The sequence below is a fragment of the Garra rufa genome, chromosome 19, assembly GCF_049309525.1.
Source record: "Garra rufa chromosome 19, GarRuf1.0, whole genome shotgun sequence".
Taxonomy (NCBI): domain Eukaryota; kingdom Metazoa; phylum Chordata; class Actinopteri; order Cypriniformes; family Cyprinidae; genus Garra; species Garra rufa.
This window is the reverse complement of record NC_133379.1, coordinates 36,781,751-36,805,880: the sequence shown is the minus strand read 5'-3', so window position 1 is coordinate 36,805,880 and position 24,130 is coordinate 36,781,751. Positions and strand designations below refer to the sequence as shown.

The 24,130-nt window shown below is 34.2% G+C and overlaps 1 protein-coding gene across 1 annotated transcript in view; it reads left to right on the top strand.

The window, feature by feature from the left end:
* The first annotated feature begins 645 nt into the window (after positions 1-645).
* LOC141292838 (electrogenic sodium bicarbonate cotransporter 1-like) overlaps positions 646-24,130 on the top strand; it is a 45,327-nt gene continuing 21,842 nt past the window's right edge. Inside the window, exons 1-3 of the mRNA XM_073824900.1 lie at positions 646-841; positions 6,559-6,694; positions 12,682-12,842. Of these exons, the coding sequence (XP_073681001.1) occupies positions 646-841; positions 6,559-6,694; positions 12,682-12,842 (493 nt within the window). The remainder of the gene's footprint in view (positions 842-6,558; positions 6,695-12,681; positions 12,843-24,130) is intronic.

Genomic DNA, 24,130 nt, shown 5'->3' with positions numbered 1-24,130 from the left:
TTTAATTTTTAAGTGTATGTTTAATTTATTTAATCTAAATATTTTATTTTATCTTATCTTATCTTATTTTATTTAGTTTGTCATTTTAGTACTTTTGCTTATTTCTTTCAGTTAGTTGCCAAATGCAACATTTGTAATTTTCATTTAAGTTTAGGGTAAAGTTTTTCAACTAAAAAATGTAATTTAATTTAATTTAATAATTTTATTTCAGTTTTATTTTCATTTTGTCAGTTTTTGTAGTTTCTGTTAGTTGCTAAGGAATAATTTCAAGCAGCAATTTTTATTTTTTAGTAATTGAGTAATTGTTAATTTTTAAGTGTATGTTAAAGTTTTTTTAGTAAAATGTTTATTTTACTTTATTTTATTTTAGTTGCGAAAGGCAACATTTGTAATTATCATTACATTTTTTATGTTAAAGTCTTTTTTACCCATTTTACAATTAATTAAATTGAACTTTTGAATTTAATTTGTTTCAGTTTTATTTTTATTTGAGTAGTTTTTGTACTTTTTACTTTTTAACTGTATGTTAAAGTTTTTTAAAGTTTAAAGTTATGGTTATCTGTGTATGACTGTAATCTATTTGTAGGCCTAAATGTATAAGCTGTCTCTCTGATATGAATGTATATGTGTGTCTGTAATCTTACGATGGTCTTTTCTCTGTGTGCAGGTCATCACACAGTCTACATTGGAGTTCACGTACCTAAGAGTTACCGTCGCCGCCGACGACACAAACGACGATCCAATCACAAAGAGAGGAGGGAGCGTTTCACAGAAAACGTCAGCGACAAATCAGACACAGAGGCTGCAGACGATCCGTCCTCCAGCATCCTCAAACCACTCAGTGAGTGACAAAACAAGACAAACTACCCATCATGCATCATATCACTATGATCTCAATAGTATTTGTTCTGCCATTTCCTGCGGAAAACCTCAAAGCCTTGAAGTAAAAAAAAAAATCCCCGTTTTGCTGATAATCTTCCTCTTTCTGGAGCTTACCAGCAAATTTTCTTCATGTATTCTGCCTGAAATGAACTCACAAAATCTGTCAAAAAACATGACTGGGTCCTATTTCAACACAAAATATCACACCATTTTAGAGAGAATAAAGTGTAATTTAGGACACCTAAAACATTAGCCTATATTTACATGACGATTAAGCACTTTGTCAATAGTTTATTGCAAGAAAAAAATCCCAATATTTTTATTTGTTTATTTATTTGTTTGTGAGTAATGTAATAATTATGTAATATGTAATAATAATGTAATAATGTAAATGATCAAATAAATAGTAATTTCCTAATTTAATTAAAATGTATTATACAGTATTACTTTATTATTAATAATTATTTTGTAAAATAATTTTAAAATATTTAAATTTTATTTAAGAATATTTTTATTTGATTTATAGTATTATTCCTGTTATTATTATTGAAAATTATTCGCAAAATAATTGTAAAAAGATTTTATTTTGTTTTATTATATTTTATTTTATTTTCAAAATGTGATCTGGACATTTTTGTTAGATTCACCCTGGCAATAATTGGTTAAAAAGGCATGATTTGCTGATTTAATTAAAATGTATAATATAACATTATTTAAATTATTATGAATAATTATTTAATAATAATAAATATTTTATTTGTTAAATGTTATTATATTTAAACATATTTTATTTTACAACATTATTAATATTTGTATTAATAATTTTATAAAACAATGTTAATATATTTTATTATATTTAAAAATACTTTAATTAGTAGAAATACTTTAAAATATAATTTAACTTAATTAATTATTATTATTTTATTTTTTTTTCAAAAATGTGACCTGGACTTCACCCTAGCAATAATTGGTTAGAAAAATGTCATGGTTTGCTGATTTAATTAAAATGTATAATGCAATATTATTTATATTATTAATAATAATTATTTAGTAAAGTAATTGAACAATATTTTATTTAAAATTATATATATTTTAACAGTATTCATATTCTTATTAATAATTATTTTATGAAATAATTGTAAATATTTTATTATATTTAAAAATACTTTATTTCATTTTATTTGCAAAATGGGACCTAGTTTCACCCTGGCAATAATTTAATAAAAATGGCATGATTTAATTAAAATGTATAATACAATATTAGTTTTATTATTAATAATAATATTAATATTATTATTTAGTAAAACAATTTGACAATATTTTATTTAAAATGTTATTATATTTAAACATTTTATTTTTCTATATTATTAATATTATTATTATTATCAAACAAATATGTATTTTCACAAAATATTTTATTTATTTATTTATTTTAGATTATTATTATTCGTAGTATTATTAATAATATTAATATTATTATTTAGTATAACAATGCTTTGACTACATTTATTATATTTTTATTTTAAAAATTATACTTTTAAGGATTCACCATCCATTTTCCTTGTATAGAAAACAGCACCTCAGTCATCTCCTGTGTTTCACAAAAAAAAAAAAAAAAAAAAATTATAAAAATCAATAAATGTCTCACATGACAACCTTCATAGATATTGCCCAGGCCTTCATCACCGAGCAATCCATGATGTTCTGGCGAATCAGGGAGTGATTTAAATAAATATGATTCACCCGAGAGCTATGGAGAGCGAGAACGAGATAAAGCGGCGCTCGCAGCCTCAGTTAAAGGTCTTTGTGTGTGCTAATCTCTGCTAATCTGTGACACGGCTGAAAAGGCAAAGCATCTAGCTAAACAAGTGCACAGTCACCTTTATCTGCGCTTATCCTCGGTGAACTCGCTCCACCTCTCGGTCGCTTTCTCGTCCAGTCGATCCTGTGAGATTCACACATTTCACACAGTCAGTACTTACCGTAAGTCACTGGGCTAAACTAACAAACGTTTCTCACATAAATAGTTTGTATGGCTTCTCACAACTTGGATTTGTGGCTGGATTTAGTATTAGTGGTCAGCTGGTCTAGTTTGACTATACTAGTGGTATAATGGGTAATTTTAGCTGCTTGTGGTAAGAAGTGTTAACTTTTAGCCCAGGTTAGGAGGCACAGAGCCAGACGTGGGGCAGAGGGATGTTCTTTCTCTCTCTTTTGTGTACAACACGGCCTTATTTACCCCAGAGCGGCTGTTTCAGGCCGCTGTGGGATGAAAACAATCGCCTGGTTTTGACTAGTTTGGCTTAGATTAGTTGAGCGTGCTGCAAATGTGCTGAAATGCACTGAGAAAGAAAGGCAGCCTTTGATTTGTTAAAATATTATTGTTCATGATTATGTCTGGTGCCAGTGCCTTGCATTGAAAGCCGAATAAATAAGCTTACATCAGTGCATCAATGCAACTATTTTGAAATTTGAAATCTGAGGGTGCAAAAAAAATCTAAATATTGAGAAAATCACCTTTAAAGTTGTCCAAATGAAGTTCTTAGCAATGCATATTACTAATCAAAAATTAGGTTTTAATATATTTATGGTAGGAGATTTACAAAATATCTTCATGGAACATGATCTTTACTTCATATCCTAATGATTTTTGGCATAAAAATCCTTTAATTTTGACCCATACAATGTTTTTTTTTTTTTTTTGTTTTTTTTTTGGCTATTTTTACAAATATACCTGTGCAACTTCAGACTGGTTTTGTGGTTCAGGTTCACATTTAATGCTTTTTTTTATTCCATAATAGTGACATTTCATAATAGTGATTATACAGAATCTCACATAATCTGTCAAAAACATGACTGGGTCATGTTTCACTACAAAATATCACACTATTTTAAAGAGGATGAAGTGTAATTTAGGACCATCAAAACAGTATTTTCATGACGATTAAGTGCATTTCACCCCAATTATCAAGAAAAAAAATTAATGCTTACCTACAGTTGAAGTCAAAAGTTGAAGAATCTGCAAAATGTTAATTATTTTAGAAAAATAAGAGGGATCATACAAAATGCATGCTAGTTTTTATTTAGTACTGACCTGAATAAGATATTTCACATAAAATATGTTTACACATAGTCCACAAAAACAAATAATAGTTTAATTTATAAAAATAACCCCGTTTAAAAGTTTACATACACTTGATTCTTAATACTGTGTTGTTACCTGATTGATCTGTTTATTTATTTATTTTTTTAGTGATAGTTGTTCATGAGTCCCTTGTTTGTCATGAGCAGTTAAACTGCCTGCTGTTCCTCAGAAAAATTCTTTAGCTCCCACAAATTGTTTGGTTTTTCAGCATTTGTGTATTTGAACCCTTTCCAACAATGACTGGATGATTTTAAGATCCTTCTTTTCACACTGAAGACAACTGAGAGACTACAGAGATATTACAGAAGGCTCAAACGCTCACTGATAGAAGATATAGAAGAATATGATATTTAGGCAAAATGAGAAGAATTTACACATCTTCATTCTGTTAAAATTTTTCCTTCTGGAGCATCAGTGAGCGTTTGAACCTTCTGTTATAGTTGCATATGAGTCCATCAGTTGTTCTCAGTGTGAAAATATGGATGTCAAATATATTACAGTCATTGTTGTAAAAGGTTCAAATACACAAAAATGCTGAAAAACCAAAGAATTTGTGGATTTTCCTGAAGAACAGCGGGCAGTTGAACTGTTCAGGACAAACAAGAGACTCATGAACAACTATCACTAAACAAAAACCAAAAAACTGCCGTGGATCATTCAGGTAACAACACTGTATTAAAAATCAAGTGTATGTAAACTTTTGAACAGGGTCATTTTTGTGAACTCAGCTATTATTTTCTCTTGTGGACTATATGTAAACATCTTTTATGTGAAATATCTTTTTCAAGTCAGTACTAAATAAAAAAATAACATGGATTTTGTATGATCCCTCTTATTTTGTTAAAATAATTATCATTTTGCAGATTCTCCAAGGTGTATGTAAACTTTTGACTTCAACTGTATTTTATTTAGTAATCATTGTGCTCGAGCTCATACGCAGATGTCTCTATAAATGTCACAAAGTTGCTTATTAGTTTTAGAAACAGTACAAAATCTTAAGTGTTTCTTTGTCGTCGTACATTGCGTTGTTTCTTTGTTTCAAATTTCTTTTTAAACAAGTCCTAAAGAGTTCATAATGTCATAATAGACGTTGTTGTTGATAAGAAAATAGTAAGAAAGTATTTTTAGTTGTTTTTATTTGATGTCACAACAGTTCGGTGGATGACAAAACTTTCCTAAAATTCACATTCAGAAATGAGTCTGTTATGCTCATTTAGGCTGCATTTAACTGACCAAAAATACAGTAAAATCAGTAAAATTGTGAAATATTATTGCAAATCAAAAACACAATTTTCTATTTGAATATATTGTAAAATGCAATTTATTTCGGTGACGCAAAGCTGAATTTTCAGCATCACTACTGCAGTCTTCAGTTCACATGCTCCTTCAGAAATCATTCTAATATGCAGATTTGCTGCACAATAAACATTTCTTATTATTAATTTTGTTAAAAACAGTTGTGCTGCTTCATATTCTTGTGGAAACTGGATTCTTTGTTAAATAGAAAGTTCAAAAGAACAGCATTTATTTGAAATATTATTGTTTTGTAACATTAAATGTCTTTGCTGTCACTTTTGATCAATTTAATGCATCCTTGCTGCATAAAAATAATTTATTTAAAAATTACCAGACAAGCAGACAAATGATTGCTTAAAACTAATGAATGAATTGATTTGTTGTGTATCTGTCAAACTGAGAGGTTCATCTTGTCCCTGCATGTCTTTACTTTGACCTGAGGCTAGATGGAAAGCATGCACATCTGCGCACATGCATAGCATGCATTTATACACATGTTAATGTGCAGAGCTTCAGATTTTGAATCAAAATATCAAGTCAGTCACTATGTTGCAATGCAACCAAGAAATTTCCACATATACCACATACACTTCCCTAACAAGAAGCGTCTCCAGGAAAGCCGTGCTCACAATAATCACTGTTTTTTGACCACTGTTTTGATTTCCCAAACATAGACAAATCTCATCAGTATCTTGAACTAAACCTTTTGTTTGTTCTAGTTTTATTTTTTAAACACCCTGCCTGTGTATGAAATAAAGTCTTTGTCATTTAAATATGTACACATTTAGAAAAGGTGCGGTACAGCTTAGACATTACAACAAATGCGACATTGTGGTAATGAGAAACCCTGACAGGTTCTTTTATTACGAATAAAAACTTAGCTTCCTCATGCACACATTTTCACATTTGAAAACTTCCTTGTGAAATTCACATGCAGGTCAGTGATTGCTTTCGCAACGCCGTCTATTTCTATTTGTCCAGGAAACAGTCACACATACTGACCACGATTTGGGTGTAACACACACTTGATATTTACAAGAAAGCTCATTCATCTTAATGTTGCATAACAGCTATGAAGGAAATAAACTGTGATTTCTATTGCAGTCACACCTTTTGTGAACAGAGCGCTTATTGTCTTGTGTTTTTTGTTATTGTACCTATTGTTTGATTATAATAACAAGTATTTTCAGGTCAACAGGCCTCTCTCACCCTTGGTTTGTTGTTTTTTCTGTCAGTTTCTCCGGCTGCAGAGAGGATTCGCTTTATTTTAGGGGAAGATGACAGCGGTCCTCCTCCGCCGCAGCTCTTCACCGAACTCGACGAGCTTCTGGCCGTTGATGGTCAGGAGATGGAGTGGAAGGAAACAGCCAGGTAAAGTGTAAAAACACCTAAAAAAACATTAGAATTGCAAGATTAGATGCATAAACAATCTGATTTCAGTTCACATATTACAAGATAAATAGTCAAATTTATGGCTAACTAAATCAAAATTATGAGACAATTGGAAATTTTGACTTGTAAAGTCAAAATTATGACAGACTTAAGTCATAATTATGAGATAAATAGTCAAAAGTGTGACTTACTAAATTGAAATTATAGGAATAAATTGAAATTATAACTTTAAAAGTTATTATTATGAGATAAAAAGTTAAAATTCTGACTTATAAAATCAAAATTATGACATGATAAGTCATAATTATGAGATACATAGTCAAAAGTATGACTTACTAAATTGAAATTATTAGATAAATTGACATTTTAACCAAAAGTTATTATTCTGAGATAAACAGTTGAAATTCTGACTTATAAAGTCAAAATTATGAAATACTTAAGTCATAATTATGAGATGAATAGTCAAAAGTATGACTTACTAAATTGAAATTATTAGATAAATTGAAATTACAACTGTAAAAGTCAAAATTATGAGATAAAGTAGAAATTCTGACTTATAAAGTCAAAGTTATGACATACTTAAGTCATAATTATGAGATAAATAGTCAAAAGTATGACTTACTAAGTTGAAATTTTTAGATAAATTTAAATTTTAACCAAAAGTTATTATTCTGAGATAAACAGTTGAAATTCTGACTTATAAAGTCAAAATTATGAAATACTTAAGTCATAATTATGAGATAAATAGTCAAAAGTATGACTTACTAAATTGAAATTATTAGATAAATTGAAATTACAACTGTAAAAGTCAAAATTATGAGATAAAGTAGAAATTCTGACTTATAAAGTCAAAGTTATGACATACTTAAGTCATAATTATGAGATAAATAGTCAAAAGTATGACTTACTAAGTTGAAATTATTAGATAAATTGAAATTTTAACCAAAAGTTATTATTCTGAGATAAACAGTTGAAATTCTGACTTATAAAGTCAAAATTATGAAATACTTAAGTCATAATTATGAGATAAATAGTCAAAAGTATGACTTACTAAGTTGAAATTATTAGATAAATTGAAATTTTAACCAAAAGTTATTATTCTGAGATAAACAGTTGAAATTCTGACTTATAAAGTCAAAATTATGACATACTTAAGTCATAATTATGAGATAAATAGTAAAAAATATGACTTACTAAGTTGAAATTTTGAAAGTCAAACTGATGACTAAGTTAATAATGAGATAAAAAGTCGAAATTGAGACTTAAGTCATATTATGAGATAAAAAGTTGAAATTCTAACTTATAAAGTCTAAATTGATTTAAAATGTTGAAATTATGATTTAGAAAGTCGAAATTAAGATAAAATGTTGAAATTATGATTTAGAAAGTCGAAATTAAGATAAAATGTTGAAATTTTGACTAAGACGAATTTGATATTAAAAAAATCTAAATTATGACTTAAATCATAATTACGAGATAAAAAGTTGAAATTCTAATTTACTATGACACTAACAAACCATACATCAATAGAAAGCTTATTTATTGGGCTTTCATATGATGTATATATCTCAGTTTTGTAAAATTTAACCTTATGACTGGTTTTGTGGTCCAGGGTCACATATTAAAATAATAACAAACAATCTTCAGCAGATCTAACACAAATTAAATTTCTTCTGTAAAGCACCTCTAAAAGACAATTGAGTCATTATTTAGCTTGAGTCAATTCAGTGTTGATTCAGTTCAGTTCAGTAGTGTAAATTCATTAATTACAAACAAAGTCGGTTCAGCTAAGCAGCTCTACTAAAGAAAATTGTGTCGTTATTCACCTTCATTCAGTTCAATGTTGATTCGATTCATTTCATAACTGTGTCAAGCTAAATATGTCAACTATGAACAAATTTGGTTCAGTTATAAAAAGCTCTACAACTGTCATGATTCAGTTCAGTTCCGCAAAAATGATTTCCAGATTTCAGTTAACACCAGCCAATATTTTTTTCAGCTGTTTTGTCCTCAGACAGATATGTAGGTCAGAAACGCACACTTGAAAGGGGGAGACCTCTCGTCTGGCTCCGGCCAAAACAACAGAAGTATTCAACGCTCGCGTCATTTGCCAGGTGCTCATGATTTTAGTGTGCCACTTGACTGTTCTTAGGATTTCACAAGTTCCTGACTGTGCGCACCGCTCACGTATGCTATTAGATAAGCATTTGGACTCAGGAATAAGGGTCAAGCAGAAAACCACAACAAATAACAGCGTGCTAGAGAGGTGCATGCTAACATTTTTTATTACTTTCAGGAATCGTACACCAATAAAAAACCTTTTTACTCATTATTTTACTCATGCATGTTCCAAACTGCCTTTTTTTAAACAAACAACATGAAAGTAGAAAATAATGACGAAATTGTGATTATTTACTATTCTAATAAAGATATACTGTCGATTTTGAGCCAGTTTGGCTCAAGCAGCAAGAGAGACAAAGCAACTGAGGAAAGACGTGCGAGCAAACAGACAAAGCCGCTTTCATCTGGTCCAAGTAGTTTTGATTTCCTGTGTGTATTGAGTGACGGATGAGCTGCAGGTCTTTTCCTGTCACGAACGTATCCACTGACCAACACCCACACGAACACACACGCGTAGGCCTTGCTAACTAGTAACTGAGTCTAGATTAAACATATTTAACTGTTGAATCATTTTCCATTTTGTAAAAATGCTATTAAATAAATATTCATACTCGTAAGGGTGGAATATTTGAGCATGTTATTTTTGGCTAATCTTGTACAATGTAAAACAATAATGGGCGATGTTAAATGTTAATGAAAACTTTATGATGCTACTTTCTTTTCATTTTGAGGGAAATAATAGTTTGAGGGCTGATTGAAAACCTATGATTAATAATATTAATAATAATAATTTTTTTTATTTTATTTTATGAAAGAGAAAACCAGTACAAATTTTATTTATTTGTTTATTTATTTATACTGAGTTTTCATACTGATTTATACTAATGTAATGGTAATAACAATAGTAATAATAATAATAATTTTATTATTTAATTATTATTTTTGTTTATTTAAAAAAATTCATTATTTTATTTCATTTTAAATGTGATTTATAATGAAAGGGACAAACAGTGCACATTTTATCTTGAGTGTTTTATTTATTTATACTGCGATTTCATACTGAGATATACTAAGATAATGATAATAATAGTAACAATAATTATTATTATTAATTATTTATTTTTTATTTATTTTATTCATTATTTTATTTTATTTTGAATGTGATTTATAATGAAAAGGAAAACCGGTGCACATTTTATCTTGAGTTTATTTATTTATCTATTTATATTGAGACTTTCTATTATTTTGTGGGAAATAATACAGTAACGAGAATAAAAAAATGTTTTAGGTAAATGTGTTTTTTTTTTTTTTATAATAAGAGTTTTTAGTTATTTATTTATCCTGAGATTTCATATTCAGATATACTAAGATAATGATAATAATAATAATAGTAATAATTTAATTATTAATTATTTTTGTTTATTTTTTAATCAATTTATTAATTTATTTAATTTTAAATGTGATTTATAATGAAAGGGAAAACCAGTGCACATTTTACCTTGCGTTTATTCATTTAAAGTTTAGAGTTTACTAATATTTTGCAGAAAATAAAAGTGTAACTGGAATAAAAAATTACTTGGATTATCTTGTTTTGTGAGATTATTAGATTTTTATCTTATTTTAATAAAAGAGAAAACCAGTACACATTTTATTTTTATTTTATTTATTCTGAGATATACTAAGATAATGATGATGATGATAATAATAATAGTAATAATTTAGTTATTAATACATATATTATTTTATTTTATTTATTTTAAATGTACAATGGGTATATTTGTAGCGATAGCCAAAATTACATGATATGGGTCAAAATTATAGATTTTTCTTTTATGCCAAAAATCATTAGGATATGTAGTAAAAATCATGTTTTGTAAAGATATTTTGTAAACATCCTACCGTAAATATATCAAAACTTAATTTTTAAATTTTGCATTGCTAAGAACTTGATTTGGACAATTTTCAACAAAGTAAAATGCAAATTCAGCTTAAAATACTGTTTTTAATTTAATGTGTTTTTGATTGATTTTGAATTAATATTTAGGCAAATATAATCGTCAATAACAGGTTTTTGTTCACTTCATCAAATGTTATAGACACAAATGCAGCTCTTTTCATGCGGCGACTCTTACACCGTTTCTCATTGGATTTGCATGATCGACATTTACATGTTAATAGCTACTGGGATCATGTTAAAATGAAACCATTTGCAAACAAAGAGCCCAGTGTTTTCATGTGTGTGCACATGTGTGTGTCTGTGCGGATGCACAAAGCCCGGGTTTCCAGAGTTCTCATGGGTCTCTGGGTTCACCTGTGTCTCAGGTAACATATCAAAACCACAAGCCGCAGTGTGTGTGTGTGCGCGCGTGTGTTTGTGTGTGAGTATGTATCACTTTTGTCTCGGATATCATACTCACGCTTGGCTAAACTCAGCTCAACAGCCTTTCTGCACAAGATTACAGAGCTCTAAAGGATATCTGTGTGCTTGGGTATCGTTTCTCTGAGACAGATGCTCGCTCAAGCAGACATGGGTAAGCTGATAACAGGGCAGCACAGCTTTAAGAAGCTTTGAATCATTTTCATTCTTATTTTACGTCAGAAAGATTTCAGTTGGTTGGCAGAAAGGCAAACAGAAGTCTTTATAATATGTTCTTGCAAGCGTAAAATGGATTCAAAACAGTAATGTGGTGGTACCATGATACAGAGATACAGATAAATCACTGTTCAAAAGTTTTTGGTGAGACATTTGAATGTTTTTGAGATGTTTTGAGTCTCTTCTGCTTACCAAGGTTGCATTTTTTTCTGTAAAATCAGTAATATTGTGAAATATTATTACAAATCAAAATAACTGGTTTCTGTTTGCATATACTTAAAAATCAAATTTATTTCTGCTATGCAAAGCTGAATTTTCAGCATCGTTACTTTAGTTTTCAGTGTCACATGATCCTTCAGAAATCATTCTGATACGCTGATTTTCATGGTATTAGGATGTAAAGTGTTAACATTCATATAACATTCACACCAGTGTTGTTTTTGACAACCATCTTAGATTTAGTCTTAGTCTTAGTCTTTTGGACTAAAATGCTTCTTAGTTTTAGTCAAATTTTAGTCACTTCTATATGTGATAGTTTTAGTCCAATTTTAGTCGACGAAAAGTCAAAAAGGTTTTAGTCGACGAAAAGTCAAAAAGGTTTTAGTCTAGTTTTAGTCAAAAAAAAAGGGAAAAAAGTAGTCTTTTAACAAATTAATGTAGGTCAGTAAGTATTTTGCTGTTGGGTAGTGTCACTTATAAGTTGTGAAAATAGCAGATCTATAGTTCAACACAATGTGAGCTTCCGGATCGACTATTTTCACCAATAATTACAATAATGAAGGAATGTTTTAGAACATAAAAGACAAAAAAGGATGGAATGCTAAAACGGCTTGCCATACTAGTATAGCAAAGAATATTTAATGCTAAAACGGCTTGCCATAGCGTCAGATACTTTTTAAGTTTTAATTGGCATGCACAATAAGCGGAAATTTCATGCATTTTAAACGTCTGACGGACCACCCACTAACACTTTCGTCTATTCTCGTCTCGTCATGTTTTAGTCATCAACGAGCCATTTTTATCTCGTCATCGTCTCGTTATCGTCATGAAAAAAAGTGGCGTCAACGAAATGATTTTGTCATCGTCATCGTTGACGAAAACAACACTGATTCACACCGTACATAGCAGAAAACGTGATGTTATCATGGTATATGCCCCAAAAACATGGTATGTTCATGGTAAACTGACGTCACAGTGCTCTAAATATTCAGTTGTCAGTATATTTATGTGTGTTGTTGTGTGTTTTTCTCAGATGGATAAAGTTTGAGGAGAAGGTGGAGAAGGGAGGAGAACGGTGGAGTAAACCTCATGTAGCCACTCTGTCTCTGCACTCGCTTTTCCAGCTGAAAAACTGCATCGAGAAAGGAACCATTAAGCTGGACATGGAGGCGAACTCACTTCAGCAGATCGTCGGTAAAAATGCACTTCAGCTTGTGATCCAGCATTCGTGAAAATAAAGGTTCTTCAGGTTGTATCGGGTTCTTTAGAGGTTGAAAACATAAGTATTTTTGTTTCTGTTTTCCTCAAACAAGGTCTAAAAAAGGTCTTAAATGGTCTTGATTCGTCCTTTCACAAATGAAAGCCTGAAAAGATCTTAAATCAGATCTGAAATTTCTTAGTTCCAGGTTGTGGTGTTGTTACTTTACATATTTTTAACACGTGGCGTGCAAGTTCACAGTCAAGCAAGAGGAAACAATTTATTTGTACTTTTTATTTAATATTTCAGGGAATTAGTTGTTTTAGATTGTTTGTTATAAATGAAATAGACTCATGAAAATGAAAAACATTTAATTATTCAATTCAATTATTGGCATTTTTTTAGTATCTTTCTTGCAGTGAAATTATTAAATGATTAATTGTTTTTCTATAATTTCAGTTCATTTTAATCAGATGCAGTTATATAAATTAGAGTGTTTTTACAGTTGTTTTTAGTATTTGTTTTTTGTGAAATATAAATGTGAAATTCTTCATTAAGTGCTAAATTAATTTTTAATTAATTTATTTGTCAATATAATAATTTTTATATAATAATACATTTTCTTTGTGTCCCCTTCCATTTAATTTATTAAAAAATAATTATTTTATATTATTAGTCAATATAATTATAATCATTTTTATATAATAATAACATTGTGTCCCCTTCCATTTATTCCCTAAATAAATAAAATACAAATGTTTTTTTATTTTGTATTATTTGTCAATATAATTAGAATAATTTCTATATAATACCATTTCTTTGTGTTTCCTTCCATTTATTTCTTAAAGTTAAAAAATATATATTTTATTTAAAATTATTTGTCAATATAATTATAATGATTGCTATAAAATAATATTTCTTTGTGTCCCCTTCCAATTATTCCTTAAATATTTTTTTTTTATATTTTATCTTATTTTATTTATTTTGTACTATTTGTCAATTTCTATATAATAATAATATTTCTTTGTGTTTCCATCCATTTATTTCTTAAATAAAAAAGTAAATTAAAAATGTTATTTTATTTTATTATTTTATTTTATTTTGAATTATTTGTTATATATTATTTGTTATATACTATTAACATTTCTTTGTCACCTTCCATTTATTAAAGTAAATAAAAATACATTAAAAATTATGTATTTATTTGTCAATCGACTTTTTCTAATATATTATAATTTTCTATATAATGTAACACTTTTTGTGTGCCCTTCCATTTATTCCTTAAATATATATATATTTTTAAATATTTTATCTTTATTTTATTTTTTAATTTAATAAAATTTTATTTTATTAGAATCATTTCTATTTATAAATAACATTTCATTATCTTCCCTTCCATTTATTTCCTAAATTAAAAAAAGGGTCTTAAAGTATTCTTAAAAAAAGATCTTAAAGCACTGGTCTCAAACTCAATTCCTGGAGGGACACAGCTCTGCACATTTTCACTCCAACCCTAATCAAACACACCTGATCCAGCTAATCAAGGTCTTCAGGATTACTAGAAACTCCAATCAGGTGTAAGCTGGAGCTGGTTGGAGCTAAAGTCTGCAGAGCTTGCGGTCTTCCAGGAATTGAGTTTGAGACCTCTGCCTTAGGGTGCTTTCACATCTGTGGTTCGGTTCATTTGGTCCGGACCAAGAGCAAAAAATGATACATTGTAGCATTTTTCTGCCGTTTTGGGTCCTTTTCACACCACACTGATTGCTCTGGTCCGAACCAGTTGAAACGAACCAAAATGCAGTCATGTGACAACATCCACCTCACTCGTTGGCCAGATCGTGTCATTGAACCACTGATCTATAATAGAGAATTATATAGATCAGTGTGTTGAACGTATTTTCTAAACTGTTAGGGGCCAACGTGGTCGCGACGCGCACGTTTTTTCCATTCGCGAACGTGTCGCATCGAGATAAAAACATCGCAACTTTTCAGAATGCTGCAAGCGCACCGCAGGTCATGTGACATAAACCAACCAATCAGCTTCATCCTTTCCCTTAATAACATTGAAAGCATTGACAAGTTGGAGAAACAGCTTATCATAGCTGTACAGGCGTTTTCCATGCGTTTTTAGGCGCGACATGTGAACGGCCCCTTAAACAATGAGAAAGATTGTGATGTTCTTGTGAGTTTTCGAAAGTTGGGACCTATATGATCATCAGACCAAATTTATGAGGCTCCGCACCTCCTCACAACTCCAAGTTTGTCCGCGAGCTGTCATGGGGCTATGTTGCTAAAGCGCTAACTGTCAACAAATACTTGTCCTCATCCCATAATGAACAGCGCAGCGGACTACGGCAGCTGGATTAGTCCAAAAAGGCGCAGTACTTTTTGCGGTTGGGTCTGTTCTAGTTCGGTTCATGTTCTCACCACAAACGAACCGCTCCAGTGTTTTTGGTCCGCTTTTGGTGCGCACTCGAGTGCGATTGCTACATTCACACCTGCCCAAACGAACCGCACCAAGAGGGAAAACGTACTCTAGTGCGATTCAACCGAACTAAATAAGGCAGGTGTGAAAGTGTAGCGGTTGTCCCTCTGCGTTGTGTAATTTTTTTTTTTTAGAATAAAGGACTGTCCACACAAACTGGTTTGATGCGGGTGATTTAATTGTAGTGCCTGTATATGTAAACAAAACACACACAGACACAGGCACAATCAGCGTTGCTCGTTTTGCCTTTGCCTCTCTCCACTAACAGCATCGCCGGAAAGAGCAGGCACCAATCATAACATTTACACATACACACATTTACATTATATATAATAATATTATAATATCATATATAGTATATTAATATAATAGTATAAACAATAATGGCAATTATATTTAACAATAATATAAAGTGAAATTCGTATACATTTTTGTACAGTCATATTTTACATCAATTAACATACCTGTATATGTAAACAAAACACACACAGACACAGGCACAATCAGCGTTGCTCGTTTTGCCTTTGCCTGTTGACCACAAAGTGCATGTTAAATGCAACAGGTAGTTAATCATTAAAGCACATATACTTTCACTTCTTAATATAGGATTCGTTATCTTTATAATACAATAGATCTCAATATAATCATATACATATATCTCTTATATATATATATATATATATATTTATATATATATATCTCGTATATATCTCTTTATATAGCTATTTTTATATTACATGTATATATTTATTCATATCATAAGCGCGGCACTAGCCGCTAACACATCCCTCGCACATGATACACACGTCTCGCACACGATACAGACACGGCGCCGCCATTTTGTATAGTTCGCTATTCACCCACTAATTAAACTTATAAACTTCATTTAACACACTGATAACTCAAACGAACAGTTTGATATAACATTAGACTGAATACTTTTGCATATTTTATCGTTTAAACATGAAGTGAACACTTATGAAACATACTAAAACATGAAATAAACAGAGCTCGCGAGATCGTACCTCTCTCCACTAACAGCATCGCCGGAAAGAGGACGAACTTAGATTGCACCTCAATTTTCTTCGCTCACTTACGTATGACGTCAGCCGACGTGCATACTGTGATTACTACCTTTAATAAGAGCTCACAATCGTCTTTCAAAATAAAATACCCCATAACAAATAATAATAAGGAATAAAATAAAATACTATAAATAAATAAAATGAATAATCTGGTGTAACAACATATCCCTGCTACATCCACCCCCACTGTTTTACACCAGATTATGAATCACGTATAAAAACTTTGCAAGTTAACAATGTCACATGTTCTGAGATCACATTAGATCCGATCAGCTTTCAACTATCTCTTTCGAGATTAAGGTAACCCAGGGGTAGCTAATCCCCAAATTACCTATAGAAAACTATGCCTTTTACATAGTTCAATACATGACATTCAGAATTGTACCCGTAAATGTACATTATACAAAATATGTAGCCAAGAAAAACAAAAACAAACCAAAAAAAAAAATACCTTCAAACAATGTAACATCACTTAGTTTTCGTTCAGCACTTTAAATTTCATGAATTGCGTGTACTCTCTGTGTAGACATTGACTGTATAAGCCTGTTTACTGGTCTAATGAGCCTTCCAAATCTTGACCTTAAACCTTCTTGACCATTTGATTCTCTTTCATTCGTCTGTTCTTGCACACTTGACATAGGAGTTTCTGTGACAGATGGATTATTAGGCTCATCAACTTTGGAAGCACACTCATCACATACAGAAGAATCATCAGACACCATTGAACATACTGACAGAACTGAACTGGGTAAGTTGCCAGAATTTCTCTTACACACAGATTCTCTGTCCATCTTAGTGTCAAATTCTGCAACCATGTCATCAGTTGCATCACTCTGATCAACGCTGAAACACTCAACAGACTCATTCCTCGTCACATTCGAGGCATCATTAAGATCGGCCACCCAACGAGTTGTACGATCTTCACTCTGAGTTTGATTGTCTTCTTCACAAGAAGCACAGACAGTGGAATTCTCAACACTGTCACCACTATCACTGCCTTCATTCCAAGCAGGCACTGGCAGGAAGTTAACAGGCATCAACAGATTACGATGTACAGTCTTGATTTGACCTGTCCCAGGATTTCTTATTTTATACGTGTTCAAAGTGTCACTTTTACCCACAACAACATATACTACCCTCTCCCATCTATCTGCTAACTTTCTTTTTCCACGTTCCCCCTTATTCGCAAGAAGCACTCTGTCACCCAACTCAAGAGAATGCCCTTTCCCTTTTCGGTCATAATACTCAGCTTGTTTAGTCTGTTGCCGTTTGGCATGTTCTTGTGCGATTGACATTGCTTCCCTCAAGTCTTTCTTAAGTGACTGAACGTACTTATGAACATCAACAGTTTCATGATCCAAGATGACGCTTTCGAACAGGACATCCACTGGTAATCTTGGTGTTCGTCCGAACATCAAGAAAAACGGTGGACACCCAGTGGTTTCATGTCTTGTACAATTGTACGCGAAAGTAAGAGTATTTAGCATCTGTGGCCATTTAACTTTGGATCTCGGAGGAAGTGAACGGATCATATCACCCAGGGTACGGTTAAATCTCTCAGTTTGTCCGTTCCCCATGGGATGATATGGAGTTGTGTGTGATTTTCTCACACCAGACAATCTCAATAGCTCAACCATCAACGAGCTCTCAAAGTTCGCACCTCTGTCGGAATGTATGCGACCCGGGAACCCATAAATGCAGAAAAACTTGTTCCATAAGACACGGGCAACTGCTTCTGCAGTTTGGTTCGGACACACATACGCGCAAGAAAACTTAGTAAAATGGTCAGTGACCACTAACACATCGACCGACTTATTGTTTGCATCTTCCGCTGACCAGAAGTCAAGGCACACCATTTCTAGTGGGGCAGTTGTCTGAATTGATACGAGTGGAGCCCTCGCCTCTGGCTCAGGTCGTTTACTCAAAACGCACCTCTCACACTCATTAACGTATTTCTTTATGTCTTCCTCCATAGACTCCCAGAAGAACCGTTGTCTAGCCAACCAGAGGGTGCGATGCTGACCTTGGTGGCCAGCATTATCATGCACACCCTTCAAAACAGTACTCCGGAGAGCTGTTGGCACCACAAATTGATAAGTCTTTTTCTTAGACACCGGATTCTTTGAGATTCTATAAAGAATGCCCAACCTCAAATCAAGTTTACCCCATTGTCGCAGAATTTTTAAAGTTCTTTTAGACTCAAACACTTTTTCTCTGCGAGAGGGTCGTCTTCCCCTCTCTACAAAGAATTTCACTCTTTCAATTACAGGATCCTGACTCTGCTTTTCCAGCAATTCATCATGAGTAAGACTATGAAGCTGACTCTGCTCTACATCCGCCACGCTCTCCAAGTGTTGCACATACGCCATACTCCTAATGGCTGCACCATGCTCCCAGTCCCGATGAGATCGAAAAACAGCTGACAAATCCTGACGAGAAACTGTCCCAGTAAAGTAAGTAGACCCAACATACACATTTTCACCACCATTTGTATGCTCTGAAAGCCTATCCACATCAGTGCCATCACACTGCCTTTGCTCACATGTAAGATGGAACGTATCCTGCACCTGCTCGACAGCAACAGACTTTGCCTCATGCAGCAAAACATCGTAAGGTGTTCTAGTCAATCTATGCAGAATTTTCGAAGTCGCAAACGGTTGCCTGCTCAATGCGTCTGCCACTACATTTTTCGGTCCAGGAATGTATTGAATGTCAAAATCATACGGCGACAATTTCGCTACCCACCGCTGTTCACATGCATCCAGCTTGGGTTTTGTGAGGATGTACTTAAGTGGGTTATTATCAGTCCACACAGTAAACCTGTGTCCCCTGAGCCAATGACTGAACTTATCACTAATAGCCCACTTCATCGCCAAAAACTCAAGTCTGTGTGCTGGGTACTTTGACTGTGCATGATTTAAAGATTTCGACGCAAACGCAATGGGCCTAGCCACAGCACTCCCCTCCTGAACCTGCGACAAAACGGCACCAAGCCCACTAGTAGAGGCATCCACAGACAGCAGAAACGGCTTCGAAAAATCTGGGTGAGCAAGCAAAACCTGACTCACCAAGGCAGTCTTCAAATTTTCCAGGGCTGCCTTGCAATCGTCAGTCCAATCTGTTGAAGAGAGAGTACGACTTCCTTTTAGTCGCTTCATTCCTCTCCCCTTCCTAGGTCTTTTCTGTCCTGTCAAAAGCTGAAACAAGGGCTTGGCCACTGAAGAGCAATTTTCTATGAAATGCTGGTAGTACACCACCATGCCTAAAAAGGACCTGAATTTACTCGCAGATGGTGTAACTCCGTCATTCTCCATCAAATCTTTCTCAGATATATTCACAATAGCTTCAATTTTTGCTGGATCACTGGCGACCCCTTCTTCAGACACGATATGACCCAAAAATTTTACTGACCTCCTCAAAAATCTGCATTTTGAAGGAGACAGTTTCAAATTGTGGTCTTTCAGACGCCGAAACACCATCTCGAGCCTTTCCAAACTCTCCTCTTCAGTCTTTCCGAAAACTAACAAATCGTCCAAATAACACAAAAGACTTAAGAAATTCTGGTCACCAAACACAGTCAACATCATTCTCATAAATGTTGCTGGACTGTTACACAATCCTTGGGGTAAACGATTATACTCGTGGAGCCCCAAGGGTGAACAGAACGCAGTGAATTTCTTATCGTCTTCGTGTAAGGGAATGTTGTAGTACCCGGATGTCAGGTCCATGGTACTAAAGTATGCATTCCCCCCTAAAGCCGCCAGCACATCGGCTTGGTGAGGAAGAGGGTGAGCATCCTTCACTGTGCGTGCATTTAGCCATCGGAAATCAGTGCATATCCTTAACTCACCATTTTTCTTCCACACCAAGACCAATGGCGACGCAAACTCACTGCTCGACTTCCTTATGATTTCTTTTTCCTCCATTTCATCTAAAGTCTCTTTCAGCTTCAGGTAATGTGCGGGAGATAGACGACGATATGGAAGACGAAAGGGCTTGTCATCTGTAAGTCTGATACGATGACAAAACTCCTTCGCTTCGCCACAGTCCAAATTGTGCCTGGAAAACACACTTTCATATTTTTCAACGAGATCAATTAGCTTGTTCTGCCAAAAGGAAGATACTTCACAGTCCCTGACATTTAGATTGCTCAGTCCAAGGTCATGCAACCTACGGTCACCTACCGAACTTGTAGCAGATGTAGAGCTAGTCGTCATCAGACTACCACACGACCTATCAGAACGTACTGCACCTGAATTTTGACTAACCATCATGTCTGTGCTTTGTGCTAGATCCTCCAAAGCAACACAAGGATACACGTCGGCCACCTTTGCATTTCTCCTCAGCACAATTTCTGCATTGGTCGGGTTGATCATCTTTACCGGAAGCCAGCCATCACCCCACAAAGGTGACACAACCCTCCCAACCAACACGTTCCGATGCACACAACGCGAAGTACTAGGTTCGATGACCACTGTGCTCCCTGCCGACAGTACTGACCCTGGAGGCAAACGACCCCAGACAAGGTGATCACTCATAGGCTGCAGTGTCACAGATGACCTCAGCCTCAGCGTACCCACCTTGTCAGGAATTGAATCGCCCCTCCATCTCTCTACACATGAAAGCATGCGCAAAAAGTGGCTATTCTCGGACGGTACAGCTGCGTCAGGTCTATTCACCACTTTCCAAAATTGGTCTGTACGTTTCATCTGACTTATTAGAGGTTTTAGGACATTAGTTCCGAGGATGATTGGGTCCTTTTGACCACTCACAATTAGAACAGGGACACTAAAACTAACCCCGTAGACTCCAAGCTTCAGGTTACATACACCATCAGGACTAGTTTGTTTTCCACCGCAACCTACCAAGACAATATCTGAAGAACTCAGGATATCCTGGTCCAGCACCCCTGCACTTCTGAATCGCGGAACCACATCAGCGCTCAAAGTAGTCGCCATGGAGCCACTGTCCAACATTCCCTGAAGTTCAACTTTGTCCTGTAATAACACACTAGCATAAAACAAACTGCTACTCTGATCAACTTGCATGCTGTTCTGAAAAATTACGGTTTTCGTTTTGCCAATACTCTCACAGAAGAAAGAATAAACTGACTCAATATCAGTCTCACCAGAGGAATTACTACACAGCCCCACCTCGACCTCCGCCCGAAGGGAGCTGTCTAGTTTCCCTGCGGTGTAACCTCAGTTTGGCGACCAGAGCCCACCCTGGACGTAGTTCTGTCACAGTTGTAGCTCACGTGTCCAGCTGCAAAACACTTGAAACACAAGTTGTACATTTTACAATGAGCAGTCGTGCTGTGCTCACTGCTTCGACACACTCTGCATTCTCGAATTCTATTCCCTGTTTGTTTAGGCCAGGGGCCCCGCGTAGACTGAGCGTTGCACACTAACGCTTTTTCTAGCAAGGTTAAGACTTTGTCCAGCGCATTTTCGTCATTCGCACCTGCACCCTGTTCAGATTTAGATGGTGAGGGAGTCACGTTAACTTCTGGTTCGGAGACAACTGTGGTAAATTGTTTGACAGCTTGATTATTCAACTTGCGTTCTCTCAACAACTCATCAAGTTGCTCTTGGACTTCTGATGCAGTCCATGACTGTACAGGTTTACTCTTGAAAACAAAAGCCAATTCTCTGTCAGGACAGTTGCGGATAAACATAACTGCTAACTCTTTGCTTCTGTTATCTAGAGTTCTGCCTTCCCATCTTAAGCTTTGCTCAGCAACATCTGCTGCCTTGTTTAGTCTTATCCAATAATCCCATGCACCCTCTTTAGGATATGGTCTCACAGAATAGAAGTCAGCCAACGGTATACCTGAACTGCTCTGGTCCCCGAAGTGCTGCTTCAAAACAGAAAAGACAGAGTCAACAGTAGGAGTAGTTGTACCATTGCGCAGCCATACCTTCATTACATCTCTGGCCCGCCCCATTACTCTGTTCATTATTTCATCAACCATGTCAGAATTGGTCACATCTAGTTTGTTCAAATATACCCTCATCATGTCTTCCCATTCCATGATTGAGTATCTATCTGAACCATCCCCTCTAAAGTGTGGCGGTGCTGCCACCTCAGTTTTCAGGATCAAATTCATTTTTGATGCATCAATGACAGTAGTATTTGAATGATCAGTCACATGACCACTGTCACCTTCTTGAGACTTCTTGGTGAATTGACAATTCGGAAGATCAGTTTTCATCATACTTTCTCTGATTGACTGTCCAATCTCACTTCCAATTTGTTTTATGAGGTTACTCATTTGGCCTGACATTTCTGACTCCAGAGGAGCGTACTCAAAGTTTCTGGCACTTGGTAATGGGCTACCACACATTTCACTATCGTTGAAAGCAGAAACGGCAACTCTTGAGCTACCCCGGCCTGTACTGCAATATTTAGGGTCCCCAAACAGCCTAATGTCTTCAGGCGTATTCATCAGATTGCCCCGCCCTCTACCGACCGTAAATGTGCTGTCCCACCCCAAATCACTTTGTTTAGCAGCCATTCCCTTCTGGTGTCGTAGTACGCTCTCACAACACAAAAACGTTTAAAAACAAAACAAAACAAATGAAATCAATGATAATTAACCTGTGTTATAACCCTTCAAAAATTTTCAACTGTCCATAAACCCATATAAGACTCAGTTCACTATTATTATTACAGTTCTTTGGTTGAAAACCCAGTCAATCGATGATGTGAAATACCTTCCTTCACAGTTTAGTCAGTAATTTGGTGACACTCCTCAACGATCCAGCACGCCGCTTGTCCGATCCAGCCTAACTGCAACCGACCAGTCCAACAGTCCTCCTGCGTCTCCAGTGTCAGAATCTCCTTTCAGTGACGGTCTCCTCCTATGCACGACTCCAATCTCCCGAGCTCCAAACACCACCGCGGAACAGCAACAGGCGCCCGAAGTCCAGTCCAGTCCCGTCTCGTCTCGTGCTCAGCGTCAGCCAAACTCCACATCAGCAATCCCGGCGGTCGACAGCAATCAACCATACGATGGGTCACGGCACCAGTTTTGTAGCGGTTGTCCCTCTGCGTTGTGTAATTTTTTTTTTTTAGAATAAAGGACTGTCCACACAAACTGGTTTGATGCGGGTGATTTAATTGTAGTGCCTGTATATGTAAACAAAACACACACAGACACAGGCACAATCAGCGTTGCTCGTTTTGCCTTTGCCTCTCTCCACTAACAGCATCGCCGGAAAGAGCAGGCACCAATCATAACATTTACACATACACACATTTACATTATATATAATAATATTATAATATCATATATAGTATATTAATATAATAGTATAAACAATAATGGCAATTATATTTAACAATAATATAAAGTGAAATTCGTATACATTTTTGTACAGTCATATTTTACATCAATTAACATACCTGTATATGTAAACAAAACACACACAGACACAGGCACAATCAGCGTTGCTCGTTTTGCCTTTGCCTGTTGACCACAAAGTGCATGTTAAATGCAACAGGTAGTTAATCATTAAAGCACATATACTTTCACTTCTTAATATAGGATTCGTTATCTTTATAATACAATAGATCTCAATATAATCATATACATATATCTCTTATATATATATATATATATATTTATATATATATATCTCGTATATATCTCTTTATATAGCTATTTTTATATTACATGTATATATTTATTCATATCATAAGCGCGGCACTA